The sequence below is a fragment of the Erythrolamprus reginae genome, chromosome 2, assembly GCF_031021105.1.
Source record: "Erythrolamprus reginae isolate rEryReg1 chromosome 2, rEryReg1.hap1, whole genome shotgun sequence".
NCBI classification, from domain to species: Eukaryota; Metazoa; Chordata; class Lepidosauria; order Squamata; family Dipsadidae; genus Erythrolamprus; species Erythrolamprus reginae.
In genome coordinates, this window is record NC_091951.1 from 71,327,890 (window position 1) to 71,345,765 (window position 17,876).

Sequence of the window (17,876 nt, forward strand, 5' to 3'; positions counted from 1 at the left end):
TGTATGTGTGGATTTTATATAAGGAATTATTGAAAACCAACCTGATCCACTTAATAGGTTTAAAACTGTGTAATGTAGTATATCTGATGGTACCTTTGTACCAAGAAATTAAAACTTTCGCTTGCAACCTTGCAAAATAGGGTATATATTTTCAAGTCAGTTGAATGTAGGAAATAGTATACAGGCAGTTCTTGCCTATGACCATTTGGTCAGCAATCATTACAAAAAGTTATATAAAAGTTATGACAACGCTCAGTGAACCAATGGTGGTTACAATCAGTCCTTGGAGTTCTGGCTGTCCCAGCTCACTTGTCATGCAACTGTGATCTGGGTGCTTGGCAACCTGTTTATACTTATGACCGATTGCCAACTGCCAGAGGATCACATGATTTACATTTGATGTCTTTTCTGCTGGTTTCCCTAAAAAGTCTTATTTTGAGTGCTAGTCACCCTCTTTCAGCCTCAGAAAAAGGCAAAAGCAAACCACTCCCATTGCCAAGAAAACTGCAGAAAACTGCCTGGTGCAGGTACCAGTAGTCAATAATGACTCAGTCACAAAATAAATAATTTTAAAAAAATGATTTTAGAAAAGCATAAATTAACAAATTATGGAAGAAAAAACAGATGCCTCTCTTAAAGTAAAAGAAAAGGGGGAAATATAGCAGGTCTGAATAAAGGAGGTATGATCTCATGAAGTGGAGTTAAATGAGTAAATACCATGAAGTATATTACACAAAGGCAATTTTAAATATGAATACAAGGAATAAAATTTATGTGAGAAAATATAAATTGATGTGATTTAGGATGGGCTTGCACATGAAAACTAGGAATCTTTAGGGTGATGATAGTGTGGGAAAAACCAAAAATAATTTAGGGAAAAGCAGAGATCGATTCATTCATTCATTCATTCATTCATTCATTCATTCATTCATTCATTCATTCATTCAACTTATATGTTGTCCATCGCATTCTGGAGGCGATTCTAGACAGTTTACAATAAAAAATATTAAACCAATAAATATTAATATTACATTAGTTATGTTTTGAACATGCTTAAATGATTCAGAGCATAAAATATCTGTTTTTCCATAACTTAGAAGTGGCACAAGAATTAATGGGTATATATCTAAAAGCATGATTGGTTTGATTTGTTTATGATGAAACTGAGAAAACTAGTGACTGCTAAGTAGCTAATGAGATGTTCTGACCCAGAGGTGGGTTCTAACTTAACTCGCTGCCGGTTTACTTGTGCAATGCCAAAATATCCGAAAAAAATAAAAATAAAATAAAGAAGCCAAAAACAAGATGGCGACTGCATATGCACAGGGCCAGAAATTCAGTTTCTGCACATGCTCAGATGAAAAAAAATTATGTTTTTTTTAAAAAAAGACTGGCACCGACTGAACTGGTTCTGAGATGTCATTGTGACATCACCCGCAGGACGCTACAGGTTTGGTTGAACTAGTCAGAACCAGAAGGAACCCACCACTGCTCTGACTGAAGGAAAGGGCATTTTGGAAGTGTTAAGAAGGATCATAGGAAGAATATTATTGAAGGAAAAAGAAAGTTAAAAAGAATGAAATAATGGAAGGAAATATATATCCTGTTTGAAAAAGGAAAAAGATTATAAAATTGAGAAATATTGTATATATAAGAAGCTTTCAAAAACCAAAAGACTTGTATGAAGTGATATATGGACATGGTAGATTTAAAGATGGCTTGCAAGGACAGAAATGTATGGAGTGATATAATTCACTTTTCATGTTTCTCGGGAAGATAAAATGTTCCACTTCTACAATAAGTATGGATGCAGGTTATATTATATAAACTAAGTTTAAAATATAGACTATTTAGTTCACAAGATCATTTTCTGCATGTTTCAGAGCCACCAAATAATTGCCAAAGCTTAATAGTTTAATTTCTTGCCAATTTAAATGATGAAATGACACAGTTACCCTATGACAATAATTAAGTGTTGTACCTCATGATTCTTGACAAATGTATCTTTTCTTTTATGTACACCATATGCACCAGGACAAATTCCTTGTGTGTCCAATCACACTTGGCCAATAAATAATTCTAATCTAATCTAATTCTAATTTATGTTAGGTGTATTTAGAGTCTGGACGTATCAATATATAAAAAAGGGAAAAACAATAGACTTCCATACTGAAATGGAGATGGAATGTACAAAATTGAGTTCCGCTCACATGTACAATGTCATCATCATGTTTCTGCTTTGCTGCTTTGCCTTCTGACTAAGCTCAACATCTTTTAAAAATCCTTAAATCCCAGAATAATTACTGAAAAAAGTTATCATCACATAAATGTTGCCCACCCAATCTGCTATTAAGTACATTATTTTATAGTTATTAACAATTTCAGTGTGTTAAAAATGCATGCTTAACACACTTTGAGTCAGTATGGTTTCTTACCTACAATAGAGAACAGGAGTAAGATGCTACAGATGACTATTGAAACTGTGATAGCGGTTTCACTTCCTCCAAGATGCAACATAGCAATTGTTTGATTGAATTTCCCAACTTGAATCTAAGAAAGAACAGAGAAAAGCTATCGCTCAGTTATTTAATGAAAAGAAAGAAGAAATAAAGAAATCAAATTACAGGGGGAAGATGCTTGACACGAATGCCTGAACTTAGCAAAGAATATAGTTTCTAATTTTGCAATAATCACAATAATGTAACTTAATAGCAAGACTTATTTTGATTAGCATTTTCAGATCTGACAAGTGTTATCACAGGCCTGTGTATGTGTACAAAGAATAATGAGCTTGGGGATAGCAATCCTCAGACAGATTGGCAAAAAGAAATAAAAATGGAAATAGCTACACAGAAGTTACATGATAATACTACTAGGATATAAATTAAAAGTTTAAAGTTAATATTCTTGACCAGCAAAGAATCCTTGTAGAAAGTATGTCAACTTCCTTAGTGGTTTTTTTCCTGTTATGTTTATTTTTAAAAGAATAGATATCTTTTCAGGAACTGTCTATACCCCAAATATGGTTATATCTGCAAAGTAACTTACTTTCAGCGCAAATTTTATTTTGCTTTGAAGTGTATCCCTTACATTTCCAAAGATGCTTTTTCAGGAGGCAACTGGACTGCCTTGTTTTTCCTTCTGAAGATGTTTCGCTTCTCATCCAAGAAGCTTCTTCAGCTCTGACAGGATAATGGGGAATGGAAGGATCCCCACTATCCTGTCAGAGCTGACGAAGCTACTTTGATGAGAAGCAAAACGTCTTCAGAAGTAAAAACAAGGCAGTCCAGTTGTCTCCTGAGAAAGCACCTTTGGGACAACCATGACCTGAATGACTGAGAATCTCTACAGACTTAATGCATTTCCAAATTAAAATAATAACCATTATTACTACTAATGATTTTTAATTTATTATTTAATTTGTTTGTTATAACACTCCCCTGTAATAGACCTTGGGTGGTTTACAAAATCTAATACTAAGTTACAACAATTTAAAAAAAAGCAAAACAACGAATCCTGTGTTACAGCAGCTACTTTAAAACACATACCCCTATTAACTTCTGGCTTTGGATCAAAGAAAGGTTTTAAGGGCTTTTTAGAACTCCATGATAATGAGTGCCCTCCATATATTTGAGGGGATGCTGTTCCAGAGGGCTGTGGCGGACACAGAGAAATGATGCTTCCTTGGCTTCCCAGATAACAGTGTTTAATTGAGGTAATCTCAATCATACTCACTCTGTCCAAATGTCCTGGGATGTCTGAAAAAATGGGAGAGTGGTGATCCCTCAGATTGCCAGGCTCTGTGCCAGTGACGGTGAACCTTTTAATCCTCAGGTACCAAAAGCGCATGCACATGGACTATTGTACATGCACAAGTGCCCACATCCATAATTCAATATCTGAGGAGGGCAAAAATGGCTTCCCCCCAGCCCCCACAGAAGGCCTCTGGAGGCTGGAAATGGCCCATTTCCTGATTTTCAGTGGCATCAGTAGGCCCATTTTCTGCCTTCCCCATTAAGAGGCTTTCCTAGAGCCTATGGAGAGCAAAAATGTCCTCTCCCACTCCCCAGAGGTCCTCTGGAAGCCAAAAACACCCTCCCAAACCCTCTATGTGAGCCAACAATCAGCTGGCTGGCATGCACATGCATGCTGGAGCTAAGGTAAGGCAACGTCTCATGTGCCAGCAGATATGGCTCCATGTGCCACAGGTTCGCCATCACTGCTCTATGACATGATGAGTTTTAAAGATAACAAATGACAACAAGCTGCACCTTGGAACTGCACTGGAAGCCAATTGTAGCTGACATATGGGGCACCACAAGGAATCTCCATTACAGCTGAAGTCATTTTGAATCCTTTTTAGTGCCCGGATGGCCTTAAAGGCCCAGGTACAGTTCATTGAAACAACCCAGATGTGAACTTAGCAGGGTGTGGATGACCATCTGAAGATTCTCCTGATCAAGGAAGTGGCACAACTGGCACAAAAGATGCATCTCTACAAAGATTGTCCTGGTCACAGCTGCCACCTGTTCTTTAAGGAACAGGAGGACTTCCAAAATTGTGCATATCTCTTGAAGGGGGAAACGTAACTCCATTCAAGACAAATGTTGGGAATATAATGAACCAGATATTCTGATGCTGTGACCCAGCCTTTGCAGAAGCAAGAAGCAGACTCCTCACAAAGAAAAAACCCTCTTTATGTACACCTTGTGAATGTTGTGGTTAGCTCTGGCCCAGCTCCTGCCCCAAGGACTGTAGATGTGGGGGAGACAGCCACATGCTGCAGGCCTGTTTTGCTCCCGGTGGAATCTGATGATGAAGGCTCCTCTGACCAAGAAGACATGAGTGACAGGGAGGAGGAGAGTGTGAAAGACAGCTCAGAAGGAGATCAATTATCTAGCTCCTCCTTGGATTCAGAACAAGAGTTAATGATACAGCCAGGCATGTGGAGAGCGATGCATAGGCAACAACAACTGAGAGATTATTATCAAAGAAAATGAGGCCACCTGTGGTTGGGTGGGGCTGTGGTAATTAGTGAGGCTGCTATAAATAGCAGCCTGTGGGTTTGGCCATTGTGGAGGATTATCTGATTGTTGTGTTTCATGACTGCTTTACTGATTTTGACTTTTTGTGTGCTGATTTTTCCCCGCTTTGAAACTAAACCAGAGCAAAGTGTGTTTCACTTTGTGAAAGAAGGACTTTGAATTGCCTCACAGCTGCAAGCTAAGTATCACAGGACTGATAAGGGACTTGTATAAATTACCAGCTTGTTTGGAGACAAGTGCTCTTTGCTATACCAAAAGAGGGCTTAGGTTAAGTGAATTTTCATTATAAAGAACATTGTTTTGAATTTTCAAACGTGTGTATGTCTGAAATTTGTACCTGTGAATTTTTGGGAGGATTCTACCAGAGAGCCCGACAGAACAGTGAATTAATTGAATTCACCCACAATGTCCAGGCAAGAGTCCTGCAAGGAGTTAACTGAAGCAATAGGCCTTATCAGCTTGTTACAACAATTGCAAGGCCGTGAACTCCCAGCTGAAAGGCTGCAAGTTAAATCAGTTCAAATAAAAACAAATCTCAGTTCTGGCAAAGCAGCCTTTGTCACACGAAACACAATGAGCAAAATCTCCAGAAATGAGAATGGTTGCCTGCTATAACCACCACTCCCCTTTCCTCCTATTTATTCCCCACCCAGGGAGGGGCCATTCACTGGCGATGTTTGCTTTGCTTCCCGAGTTGACTCCTTGTCCTCCATTGTTCACCTCTGCTATCTGCTCTGCGCATACCTGCATCTGGAAGAAGCCACAGCTATTCCTCCTTCTCCCTCATCTCTGACTCCAAAGGCATCTGCCTCTCTGATGGCTGGCTCTATCTCTGTGTCTGATGCTGAGCATCCTTCAGAGCTTTCCTCAGGCTCCAGAACTGACCTAAGTTCTTCCCCAACCTCCTCATCATCCAAGTCTGGCATCTGCTCTGCTGGCGGGTCACTGTAACTACTTTGGTCAGGATTGAGTTAAAATCTATTCTTTCCATTCAAACAGCCACCAGATGCTGAGTCAGTTCCTAAATAGCTTCACTTGTACTTGTTAAACTGGATATCATCAATATGTTGATGATACTAAGCTGTGAACTGACAGAAGACTTCACCTAGTGGAGTCTTGTAAATATTAATCATAATCATAAAAACAGAGTTGGAAGGGACCTTGGAGGTCTTCTAGTTCAACCCCCTGCTTAGGCAGGAAACTCTACACTACTTCAGACAGATGGTTATCCAACATCTTCTTAAAAACTTCAGTGTTGGAACATTCACAACTTCTGGAGGCAAGCTATTCCACTGATCAACCATTCTGACTGTTAGGAAATTTCTCCTTAGTTCTAAGCTACTTCTCTCCTTGTTTAGTTTCCACCCATTGCTTCTTTTTCTACCCACAGGTGCTTTTGGATAATAGGTTGACTCTTTCTTCTTTGGGGCAACCCCTGAGATATTGGAATGCTGCTATAATGTCTTCCCTGGTTCTTCTTTTCATTAAACTAATGCCCAGTTCATGCAACTGTTCTTTATATGTTTTAGCCTCCAGTCCCCTAATCAACTTTGTCGCTCTTCTCTGCACTTTTTTCTAGAGTCTCAACATCCTTTTTGTATCGTGGCAACCAAAATGGAATGCAGTATTCCCAGTGCGGCCTTACTAATCAGGAGAAGAGAGAGTGTTGAACCTTGAGTCACCCCACCAATGAGGGCCTGTGGGTCCTATCTCTTCCCTCAACACTAACTAGAACCACCTGATAAAGTAGATGAAGCACTGCAACACAATGCCTCCCAACCCCCACCATTGGCCCAGAAGGTCCATGTTATATTGAATAATATTGTATCTCTGTCATTCTTCATACAGTTTTGATCAAAGATATCTTTTGATCGATGATATTATGTTGGTAAAATGGAATGGAAATTAAAGCAAAATAAATGAAATAATTTTCACCTACTGATGAATCTGGCAGTTAAACAGCAGTAGAGGTATGAGAAATAGATCAATGGGAAATTACGTCTAATAATTTCCAGCATAGTCATTTCCAGAAAGAATCATGATTCAGCACAAGGCAGGAATGGACCCATATAATAGGTTTATAAGAAGATCCAAGAACTTAGAATAAACAGAATATGTTGAAGAAAGCTGAAAACTGATGCAACAGAATTCCAGCAAGAACAGTTAATAATTAGTTATAAAGCCAAAATTCTAAAAATGCCAATGTTTAATTTTTTTCAGGTCATATTACTTAACAGACTACTTGATACTCTCTTTCTTTCCATCTGTGCTTTGTGCTTATAATGGCAAAAAAATTGATATATTTTTATCTCATTTCCCATTCAGTGAGAAGTACAGTAACTCACTGTTGGTTGCTTTATTTAATTTGACTTCAGCATATCAAGAAGTCTAACATGTCCAGAGGAAATTTCAGGTGAAGAAACTGATTTATTCACATATCTTAAATGCTGGCCAAACATGGTTTTAGCCTTCAGATTTTGAAGACAAAAATCAATATGTATTATAGTGATTAAATAAAAAAACTCTCCATATTCTCCTTTAATTAGATAAGGAAAACATGTAGCTTTTATTCATAGCTTTTAAAAACTGGCAGAACATTCCAGCCTATTACAATACAGAAAATACGGCAGCCAACAAAAACAGAATCTTGGCAGTTTTCACATGTTTTATATTTTTTTAAAAACCCTCCACTGGTAGAGTTTTGATTATAAGATGAATGGAGAGAATAAAAAAGAAGTAGAAGCAAGAAGTGGAAAAAACTGAAATAGTAAATGGAGAGCATTTATAAGCAATATTATAGCTGTGAACTCTAAAATTATTTGGGCCTTGCATTGCATGCCCCTAAGCAGAGTGCCTCATTGCTATTCTTTAAAACAGTCCCTCTTTCCAGGACTCTACTTGAATTGCATTAATTTTAAAATGATAATTTTTAAAGCACTTTTTCAGACTCATGCAGAAGGGTAAAAAAAAAGAGAGGGTCATTTAAGTGAACCGCAGAGAGGTGTTCTACAGACAAAAGATCTAAACCACTGGCACAGTGACACAGCACTAGAATATACTGTATTTTATATCAGTTCAGTTTTTAAAAAAACCTTGAGGGTTGGACCACATACTATTATAGCAATAACACTTAGACTTATACAGTGGTACCTCGAGATATGAGTTTAATTCGTTCCGGACCTGGGCTCTTAAGTCGAGCAGCTCTTATCTCGAACGACTTTTCCCCATAGGAATTAATGTAAATAATTTTAATTGGTTCCAGCCCTCAAAAAACTCACAAAGTTAGTCTAAATTATGCAGAAAAACATGTTTTTAATGAAGAAATGTACATGTACATATAAATGAATAATGAAGTTTCTTTCACTTAACTTATAAACTTTCTTAAACTTTTAAATTTACATATGTTCAACTTCTCTGCCACCCAATCCTGTAGGACAGAGGTCCCCAACCCTTTTTGCACCAGGGACCGGCTTTAAGCAATCAAGAGAGGAATGGGTGAATGAATGGACGGAGGGTGGGAAGGAAGGAAGGAAAGAGGGAAGGGACAGGAACAGAGGAAGGAAGCAAGGAAACTTATGAAAGGGGAGAGTAAGAGAGGAATGAGTGAAGGGAGGGAGGGAGGGAAGAAGGTGGGAAGGAGAAAGAAAAGAAGAAATAGAGGAAGGGAAGGTAAAAGAGAGAAAGAAAAAGAGCAAGAAAGAAAGAAAGAAAGAAAGAAAGAAAGAAAGGGGGAAGGGACAGGAACAGAGGAAGGAAGCAAGGAAACTTATGAAAGGGGAGAGTAAGAGAGGAATGAGTGAAGGGAGGGAGGGAGGGAAGAAGGTGGGAAGGAGAAAGAAAAGAAGAAATAGAGGAAGGGAAGGTAAAAGAGAGAAAGAAAAAGAGCAAGAAAGAAAGCTGCAAGCACCCCCCCGAGCCCCCCAGGCCGGCTGCAACCTTTTAAAACACGCGCGCCGCTTCGCAGCTGTCTCCTGAAGCCGAACGCGGAAGTTAGCGTTTGGCTTCAGGAGACAGCTCCTTGGCGCTTGTATCTCGAATTTGGGCTTGTAAGTAGAACAAAAATATCTCTCCCCTCCCAGCTCTTATCTCGAGTTGCTCTTAAGTAGAGCAGCTCTTATGTCGGGGTTCCACTGTACAGTGGAACCCCGACATAAGAGCTGCTCTACTTAAGAGCAACTCGAGATAAGAGCTGGGAGGGGAGAGATATTTTTGTTCTACTTACAAGCCCAAATTCGAGATACAAGCGCCAAGGAGCTGTCTCCTGAAGCCAAACGCTAACTTCCGCGTTCGGCTTCAGGAGACAGCTGCGAAGCAGCGCGCGTGTTTTAAAAGGTTGCAGCCGGCCTGGGGGGCTCGGGGGGGTGCTTGCAGCTTTCTTTCTTGCTCTTTTTCTTTCTCTCTTTTACCTTCCCTTCTTCTATTTCTTCTTTTCTTTCTCCTTCCCACCTTCTTCCCTCCCTCCCTCCCTTCACTCATTCCTCTCTTACTCTCCCCTTTCATAAGTTTCCTTGCTTCCTTCCTCTGTTCCTGTCCCTTCCCCCTTTCTTTCTTTCTTTCTTTCTTTCTTGCTCTTTTTCTTTCTCTCTTTTACCTTCCCTTCCTCTATTTCTTCTTTTCTTTCTCCTTCCCACCTTCTTCCCTCCCTCCCTCCCTTCACTCATTCCTCTCTTACTCTCCCCTTTCATAAGTTTCCTTGCTTCCTTCCTCTGTTCCTGTCCCTTCCCTCTTTCCTTCCTTCCTTCCCACCCTCCGTCCATTCATTCACCCATTCCTCTCTTGATCGCTTAAAGCCGGTCCCTGGTGCAAAAAGGGTTGGGGACCTCTGTCCTACAGGATTGGGTGGCAGAGAAGTTGAACATATGTAAATTTAAAAGTTTAAGAAAGTTTACAAGTTAAGTGAAAGAAACTTCATTATTCATTTATATGTACATGTACATTTCTTCATTAAAAACATGTCTTTCTGCATAATTTAGACTAACTTTGTGAGTTTTTTGAGGGCTGGAACCAATTAAAATTATTTACATTAATTCCTATGGGGAAAAGTCGTTCGAGATAAGAGCTGCTCGACTTAAGAGCCCAGGTCCGGAACGAATTAAACTCGTATCTCGAGGTACCACTGTATTGGGTTTGCTTTTTAAAATGATTGCACAGACATCCAATGGCAATATATGCAGAAGGGATAATCCTTTCCTTTTGGCCTACTATTCTACCATAAATCCTTTACAACTGTGGTTTCTTCCCAAACATATTACTGACAACACCAAAAACAAACAAATCTGAGGTAAATAATAGCTGGGACGAGGGGAAGATAATATATTGCAGAGGAACGGGTTAACACACCTAAGCAATGGATAAGTCTGATTTGGACTGAAACCTATTCTCATCAATAGTTGCAAGTACTAAGTATAATTTTTAAAAATAGGCTTAATATCCAACAGAAATGGAGAATTCATGGCTTCCGGTTATTGTTGCATCACAACCCCAGTATTCCTTATTATTACTATGATGGCCTTTCTAATTCAGCTTTTCTAATAGTTTCCATTTTGTTTTATGGAAGGAAGCTAAATGGATTCATGGAAAGGACAGCTTTTAAGCAGAAACATGACATGGACAGCTAAGAAAAGCATTCAAAGCATTGAGAAAAATAAATGAGAAAGAAGAAAAAGGGCAAAGATGACCTTGGAAGTCTTTGGAGAAGGGCGGCATACAAATCTAATTAACAATAATAATAATAGTTTATAGTAGTTTATAGTTTATTAGATTTGTATGCCACCCCTCTCCGAAGACTAATAATAATAATAATAATAATAATAATAATAATAATAATAACAACAACAACAACAACAATAATGACAACATAGACTTTTTACCAGATGTCAATGAAAGTCTGCCAAGGAGAAGAAATGGAACATCAGATGACCTAAATACAGTACTATAGAATCAGGACTAAGCAATACAACTGAGCTGTGGCTTCAGAGCTTCAGTAGTATTGATTCTGGGATTTCTTCTTCCAAAAATTAATACAGGTAGTCCTCAACTGTTCATTTGAGGACTGCTCAAAGTTACAACGGCACTGAAAAATGTGACTTATGATTGTTCTTCAGAATTGTGATTTTTGCAGCATCCCCATGATCATGTGATCAAAATTCAGATGCTTGACAACTGGTTCATGTTTATGACCTTGGCCCATGCAACCTTCTGACAAGCAAAGTCAATGGGGAAGCCAGAGTCACTTAACAATCAGGTTACTAACTTATCGACTGCAGTGATTCACTTAACAACTATGGCAAGCAAAATTGTAAGTGGGACAAAATTCATTTAACAAATGTCTCACTTAAAAATAGAAATGTTGTGCTCATATTTTGGTCGCAAGTCAAGGACCACCTGTACTGTACTGTAACTGCATCTCTCTCTGTGTGTCTGTCTGTCCGTGTGTCTCTCCCTTCCTCCCCCCTCTCTCCCTTTTTCCTCTCTCTCTCCATATTGTATCTAGCTATCTTCCTACCAACCAACCAACCAACCAACCAGTTTGAGGTGAAGAATATATTTTCTAAAACTTGTCTTTCTTGTTGTTAGACAATCCTTATAAAATAGATGCCAAATGTTTGAAAAAGCACCCAAATTTCCCCTGTATACAACTGATGTGATATGACTAGTCTAGGAATGGATAAGTTGCTAATATGGCATAGACTATTTTTCCGTTGAAGAAAGTGTACATGAAATTACATAAAGGCGGTTCATGCAGTCACAGATCTTATCTTCCTTATTATGATTAATGTAATAACTCGGAATCTCAGTAAACAGTTAACTTTGTTTATTAGCTGACAGGAGCAATACACACTAACAGTTTCTATATAACAAGTTCTGAGGCGCTCAGAAGCAAAAACCGTGAAACACAGTATTTATATAAACCAGCCCCAGCAACAGGCAACTTTGACATTGATACAATTTTAGCGCCAAGCGGCCAACCAATCAGTGAAGAATATGCAAAATCTACAACTTTTGACTTTTCTCTAGTAACTTGAACTGCATACTTAACAATTAACATCTGATTTTATTAGACAAATATCAGGAAATTCAGTGATTATATTTGTTGGTTTTTGTTTTGGCAATGGAATTCAATATATAAAGACCTCAAAAATGAAAAAAAAACCAACCTTTTCTCAATTTGCATTGGCTTAGTTTTCATCTTATGTTTATAAAATGTTGCACTTCACAGGATGATTTTGTCCTTACTCCTCCCTCTCTTTTTACCTCTTTCAATGAAAACATTTTCTGCCAATTTAATATGAATACATTTACTGAAAAGGGTGGCAATTTGGAGTGAGTAAACAGAAAATGTAATGCCATATACTACTAGGCCTTGGAGATAAATCTCTGCCTGTCACCCCTCAGTATCCAATGTATGAACAGTATGAAAAGCAAGATATAGGTTACGAGCTTAGAGATACTCATAAAATCACAAAATCAATCACATATTGAAGAAAGCTTGTGTACAAGGAAAAGAATATTAAGCATGAGAGGGAAGCATTACCTAGAATCCTGTGTTTCTGAGAGTAACAGAGGGGGCAATATGCTGAATGTAAAGCACTGTGAAGTGGTATATAAGTGTTATTGCTATTTAGATGATAAGTGCTGGTAAGTAAAGCATTGGCTGTTGAAAACACATTGTACATTATGTTATATGTATTCTTGGAAGCCTTAATTTTAGGAATGCATTTGATAGGGTCAGGCTCCATCATTTTTACTAGGATACAATTCAAACTTTCCTTCACCCATCTTAATCCCAAGGAATATTCATTCCTTTTTCAAAGCCTTGTAACCCTATTGGTAGAGAATACTCTACCAATAGGTAGAGTATTGCAATGGAAACCTCTCCTCCTAATAAGGAAGGATTGCTATCAATAGTGTCATCCCCAAACCCCCAACACTTTACCCTTAGATTATCTACAGTTGACCTATCCAGATTCCTAAGAGGTCAGTAAGGGGCGTGCATAAGAGCACTAGAGTGCCTTCCGTCCCCTGTCCTATTGCTCTCCTATATCTCCTATACCTTTCTTCTATTCCTATGTCTCTTCTTCTATTCTTTCATTGATATGTTTTATTCCTATATCTTCTCTTCTATTTTTTCTTAGATATATTTTACTAGGAGTATATCCTCTATAACCTTCATTATGTATTTTACTATGTGTATACCCACTAAAACCCTCATTGTGTATTGGACAAAATCAATCAATCAATAAAATAAATAAATAAATAAAATTTGGAGTGGAACATCTGTTATTAAGTTAAAAATCTGACCAAGTTCCTAATGCCAAAATTAATGCCACAGCCTGTCCTGACAATTCTTGAAAGTACTTCTTACTAATAGCAGCTGTTTCTTCCAGTGTATTCAGTGCATATGGACCAGGGGTGGGTTCTAAGTGGTTCACTTCCTCTCGTGCTGCATGGCCCTGACTTGCTTTGTGCGCCTGTGTATGCGCAATAGTGAAAAAATAAAAAATAAAAGAACCAAAAACAAGATGGCGACACAAGTGCAGTACTGGAAATTTGGCTTCTGTATATGCACAGGAGGGGAAAAAAAACCCAGAAAAATAATCTCCCTCCCCATTTTTTTTTAAAAAAAGAGATGGTGGCTCCCACAGAAACCGATCGAACCGGTTCCATGACTCCATCGTGATGTCACCAGCAGTTTGCTACTGGTTGGGGCAAACTTGTTCAAACTGGGAGGGGCCCACCTCTGATATGTACTAGAGGACTTCCAAATCCCTTCCAATCTGTTATTCTTAAGTGTGTATTTGGTCTGTGTGTGTTCAGAGAAGGGGAAAATGTGACTCTATTGAGAATTACCACATAGATCATACAATTATTAATGGTAGACAAGACTTACAATTCATCATTAAATTATTTCCACTTGGAACAAACCACATTCTATGATTTTTAATTATTCCATCTCATTATTTATTTTGGGTACAACCAGTCATTTTGATAAAATCTTTCTGGTCTTTCATTGGAAGATTTTTGTTACAAATGGCACACAAAGATACTTCCTTTTCTGTTTGAATTAATTACTTCTTCCTCTCTTCTCACCCCTTGTAAATGTTTGCTAACACTTAAGCATTATATTTTAAAGAGGCAAAGAGCAACTTAGGGGAGTTTAAGTCTGAATACATGGCTTTCCATTCTAGGTAATAAGAACAGAATGGATAGGGAGCACATTTAATCTTCACCCATGAGTATGTATGAGTATGTCTCCTTTGGTGTCTTCCATATGTGGGAATTATTGTCATTTATGGACATGGGGGATAGAGGGCAATATTGTATAGAAGTTAAATCTACATCAATATTCCCAACTGCAGCCCACTTGTATTCCTTCTAATTATGTACTTATTACCATAGAAACTCTGGAATAAATCAATAATTTTAGGTGCCAAAATACACCCCCCGAATAGACTAATTCACAAATGGGCTTATTTATGGGTAGGTGAAATAGGTATTTCCCTCAGCTTTTCAAAAGTACACCCCTATTTTAAGATATATTTAAATAAATTTAATTTAATTTAATTTATATGGCCTTTTCTAATAAGATCTAAAAATATGGGCAAAAGGTTATGGGTATTGTTTGCTGCATGTTGACATCTGGAATCCAAATGAAAGCAACCCTGATAGATGGCTGTCGAAATTCTGCCTGAAATAATCCACTGAAGCACAGTCCATAATCTCTCTAAGAGCCATTTCCATTTATCAACAGGCACAGCAACACAATAGTAAAAAATACATTAAAATATTAAAGAATAAAAGCATCAGAAAGGTTAAGACCAATACAATAAGCAAATTGCAGCCTATTAAATGGACAAATATTATTCTAGAAAGCCTAGGAAACAAAAGCACAGGATTTTACACAGTGTGAGCAACTCAATTGGATTTTCACCTATCCTCCGGCTTCTGTGGGAAAGAAATCCAAAACATTATTTCTAGCCTCAGGTGGGATGAATTAAAAAAGAAGCTGTGATGAATATTGTTCATTATAGAGATAGCTTTAAAAACCATAGTACAATGAATCTCCACAATCCCCTCTTTCCTGATCAAAAGTTAAGTCTTTTTAGATGTTGTGTACAGTGGTCCCTTGACTTTATATGGGTCTGACTGTCACAGAAAGGCTATACCACGGGTTTTCAAAAAATATTAATTAAAAAATACTCAGTGGTTTTTTTAAACATTTGAATGTTTTTCCGCAGTCGCCCAATGTACAATACTGTGCGTTTTAACTCTCCTCCCCCCCACCCCAGCCGTCCTGCCTCTTTAAATAAAAGCTCCGCTTCCGCCCCAGCCTCCCAATCCCTCCCCTTTAATTCTCAGAGTATTGGTATGCTCCACTTGAAGCCGAGCCTTACTGCCGCCCGCTGCCGCATCTTCTTCCCCCACCCAACTAAGCCGTCTCCCTTAGTGATAGCATCCGACCTCCCAGCTGACCGGCCTGGAATCCGGGCTTCGAGTCCTGGCCTGGATCCCTCTTGCCTTGAGCTTCCCCTTCTGGGGGTAAATAAAACCAGGAATGGAGGAGGGAGGGGGAGGAAGGAAGGAAGGAAGGAAGGAAGGAAGGGAGGAAGGGAGCATCTCCACTTCATGGAAATTTGACTTTCGTGGGCGGTCTTGGAACGTATCCCCCGTGAAAGTCAAGGGACCACTGTATTTTGATGCTCAGAAGGCAATATTCAGCAACATTTAACAATTCCCAAATCACTGGATGCAATCCTTGAGGTTTTCTTTTTCCTTTCAGACCATATTTTAAAAGGTTTTAACATAGGGGTGGACAACCTGTACATATAAAGATAGTGGTGAATGAAACAACTTGGCATGATAAGACCATGTCCAGTCCTTGGGATGTAAGACTCATGTATTCTTCAATCTCATGTAAGAATGATCTCATGCAACCTGTAAAATGTGTGTTCCAGGGACTGTCTGTACCCAATCAGCATCCTTTTTGGGTTTCTCAGGGTCCACTCAAGAACAGATGAAGTGGGTGGTTTAAAAGACAAAACCCCTGAAACCTCTTCCACAAGACAAAACTCCTGAAACCTCTTTTGTTCTCACTACTTTGGATATGTAGTCCTTGTCACTATGCAAAACCTAATATTTGTTTGATTGTTTATTTGTCAAATATGTACAAGATAGCGGGTATGAATATGAACATCGACATGAATGAAGGAAATTATCCTCGTCTTAAGATGTAATACATTTAATTTTTGACCATTATTAACCATAATATTATTATTTTTCACTAAACATATTCATTTTTAAGATGCCACAAAGCTATCTTTTTTGTGGCCCCATATTTATAACCTTTGAACGTTTTTATTAATGTTTTCATATTGTTTTCTTTCAACAAAGATGCCAAAGGTAAAATATTTTAAATTTTTAGTTGGACTTCGTAATAGAAGCCAAATTCCATGGGGCGTAAGAGACTAGATGGGCAACAAAGCAAATTATATACATCTTGGATATCACTTACCGTAACAGGGAGTTTTCTTTCAGAAGTGCTCAAAGATTCATTGACTGAACAGTGAATGATTTTGTCAGAAACAATTTGGATCTCACAGGAAATTAAGCCAATTTTAACTTCATATTCATTGCTTTCCAGACCAAGGTTGTCAGGCTCTTTCTAATAAGAGAAATAAAGAAGAGCAATATCATTCTACCAGGAACTAAATTCAGCCCTCAACATTTCTGAATGTTACTGACTTCAAAGCTCTCAGATTGTACGTTTCATTTTTTTTTCAAGGCACAAATATGGAATTCTCTTCCCATCCTCCTTATTTTTCTATTTTAACTAAGATATTAATGCATATAAAAACAGGAGTTGTTTACCAATCCCTTTCAAATTCCCAGAATAGAAAACCTGAGCTAAAAAGCCTTGAACGCAAATTGTGCTTTTGATCTTTACCTGATAGTTAATATTAAAACCTGATGGGAAACAGATGAAGAATAATCTGGGGAAAAACTGAATGAGGGAAGGTAGTGCTTACATTCCCCGTTGATGAATACACTATCCAGTGCTTCTGAAGCTTAATGAAGACTTTAAGTAACCATAATGGCCTTCAAATAGCATTTTTTTCTTGTTCATCCTATTACTTTATCAAAATGTTCTTCTTTATTTAAGAAAAGCAATTAGAATGAGCAGGCTGGTGTTTTTGGGGAATAAGAATGCTTTTTCAATTACTATTCAGTCATACATTTGTTCCCTTGTGATTGTTTTTATTTATCCCTTTTCTTAAGTTGTTAGAAAAAGACCAGACTTTTATTTGAATGCTCATGGCTAAATTTTTACTGTATAATTGAGCCAAGTCTTCCTTCTCCAATTCATAATCAATGAAATTATTAAAGGTGACAATCTGCTTATGCCGGACAATGTTGTCTTCTCAAGATTCTTTTCCCCTGGAGGTTTAAATATGAGGGTCGCCCAGAAGATAATGCACCACTTTTTTTTCTCAGCCTACAGTAATGGTGCGAATGCGAAACTTTAGATATACAGTGGTACCTCGTGATACGAACCCCTCGTGATACGAACCCCTCGTGATACGAACCCCTCGTGATACGAACCCCTCGTGATACGAACCCGGGGTTCGGAAATTTTTTGCCTCTTCTTACGAACTTTTTTCAGCTTACGAACCCACCGCAGATTGTAAAATGGCGCTCTGCTGGATGCTGCCGCCCAGCTGTCACCTTTTAAAACAGCCAGGGGGCTTCTCTGCGTTCTCCCGAACCTGAACTTTTTGGGTTCGGGAGGCCGCTGCGAAGCGCCGCCGCCCGGCTGTCACCTTCTGAAATAGC

General features: G+C 38.4%; 1 protein-coding gene across 1 annotated transcript in view; it reads right to left on the bottom strand.

Annotated features, from left to right (window-relative positions):
- PLXND1 (plexin D1) overlaps positions 1-17,876 on the bottom strand; it is a 208,496-nt gene that overhangs the window by 67,892 nt on the left and 122,728 nt on the right. Inside the window, exons 19-20 of the mRNA XM_070738311.1 lie at positions 16,558-16,707; positions 2,436-2,550 (exon numbers count right to left, since the gene is read on the bottom strand). Of these exons, the coding sequence (XP_070594412.1) occupies positions 2,436-2,550; positions 16,558-16,707 (265 nt within the window). The remainder of the gene's footprint in view (positions 1-2,435; positions 2,551-16,557; positions 16,708-17,876) is intronic.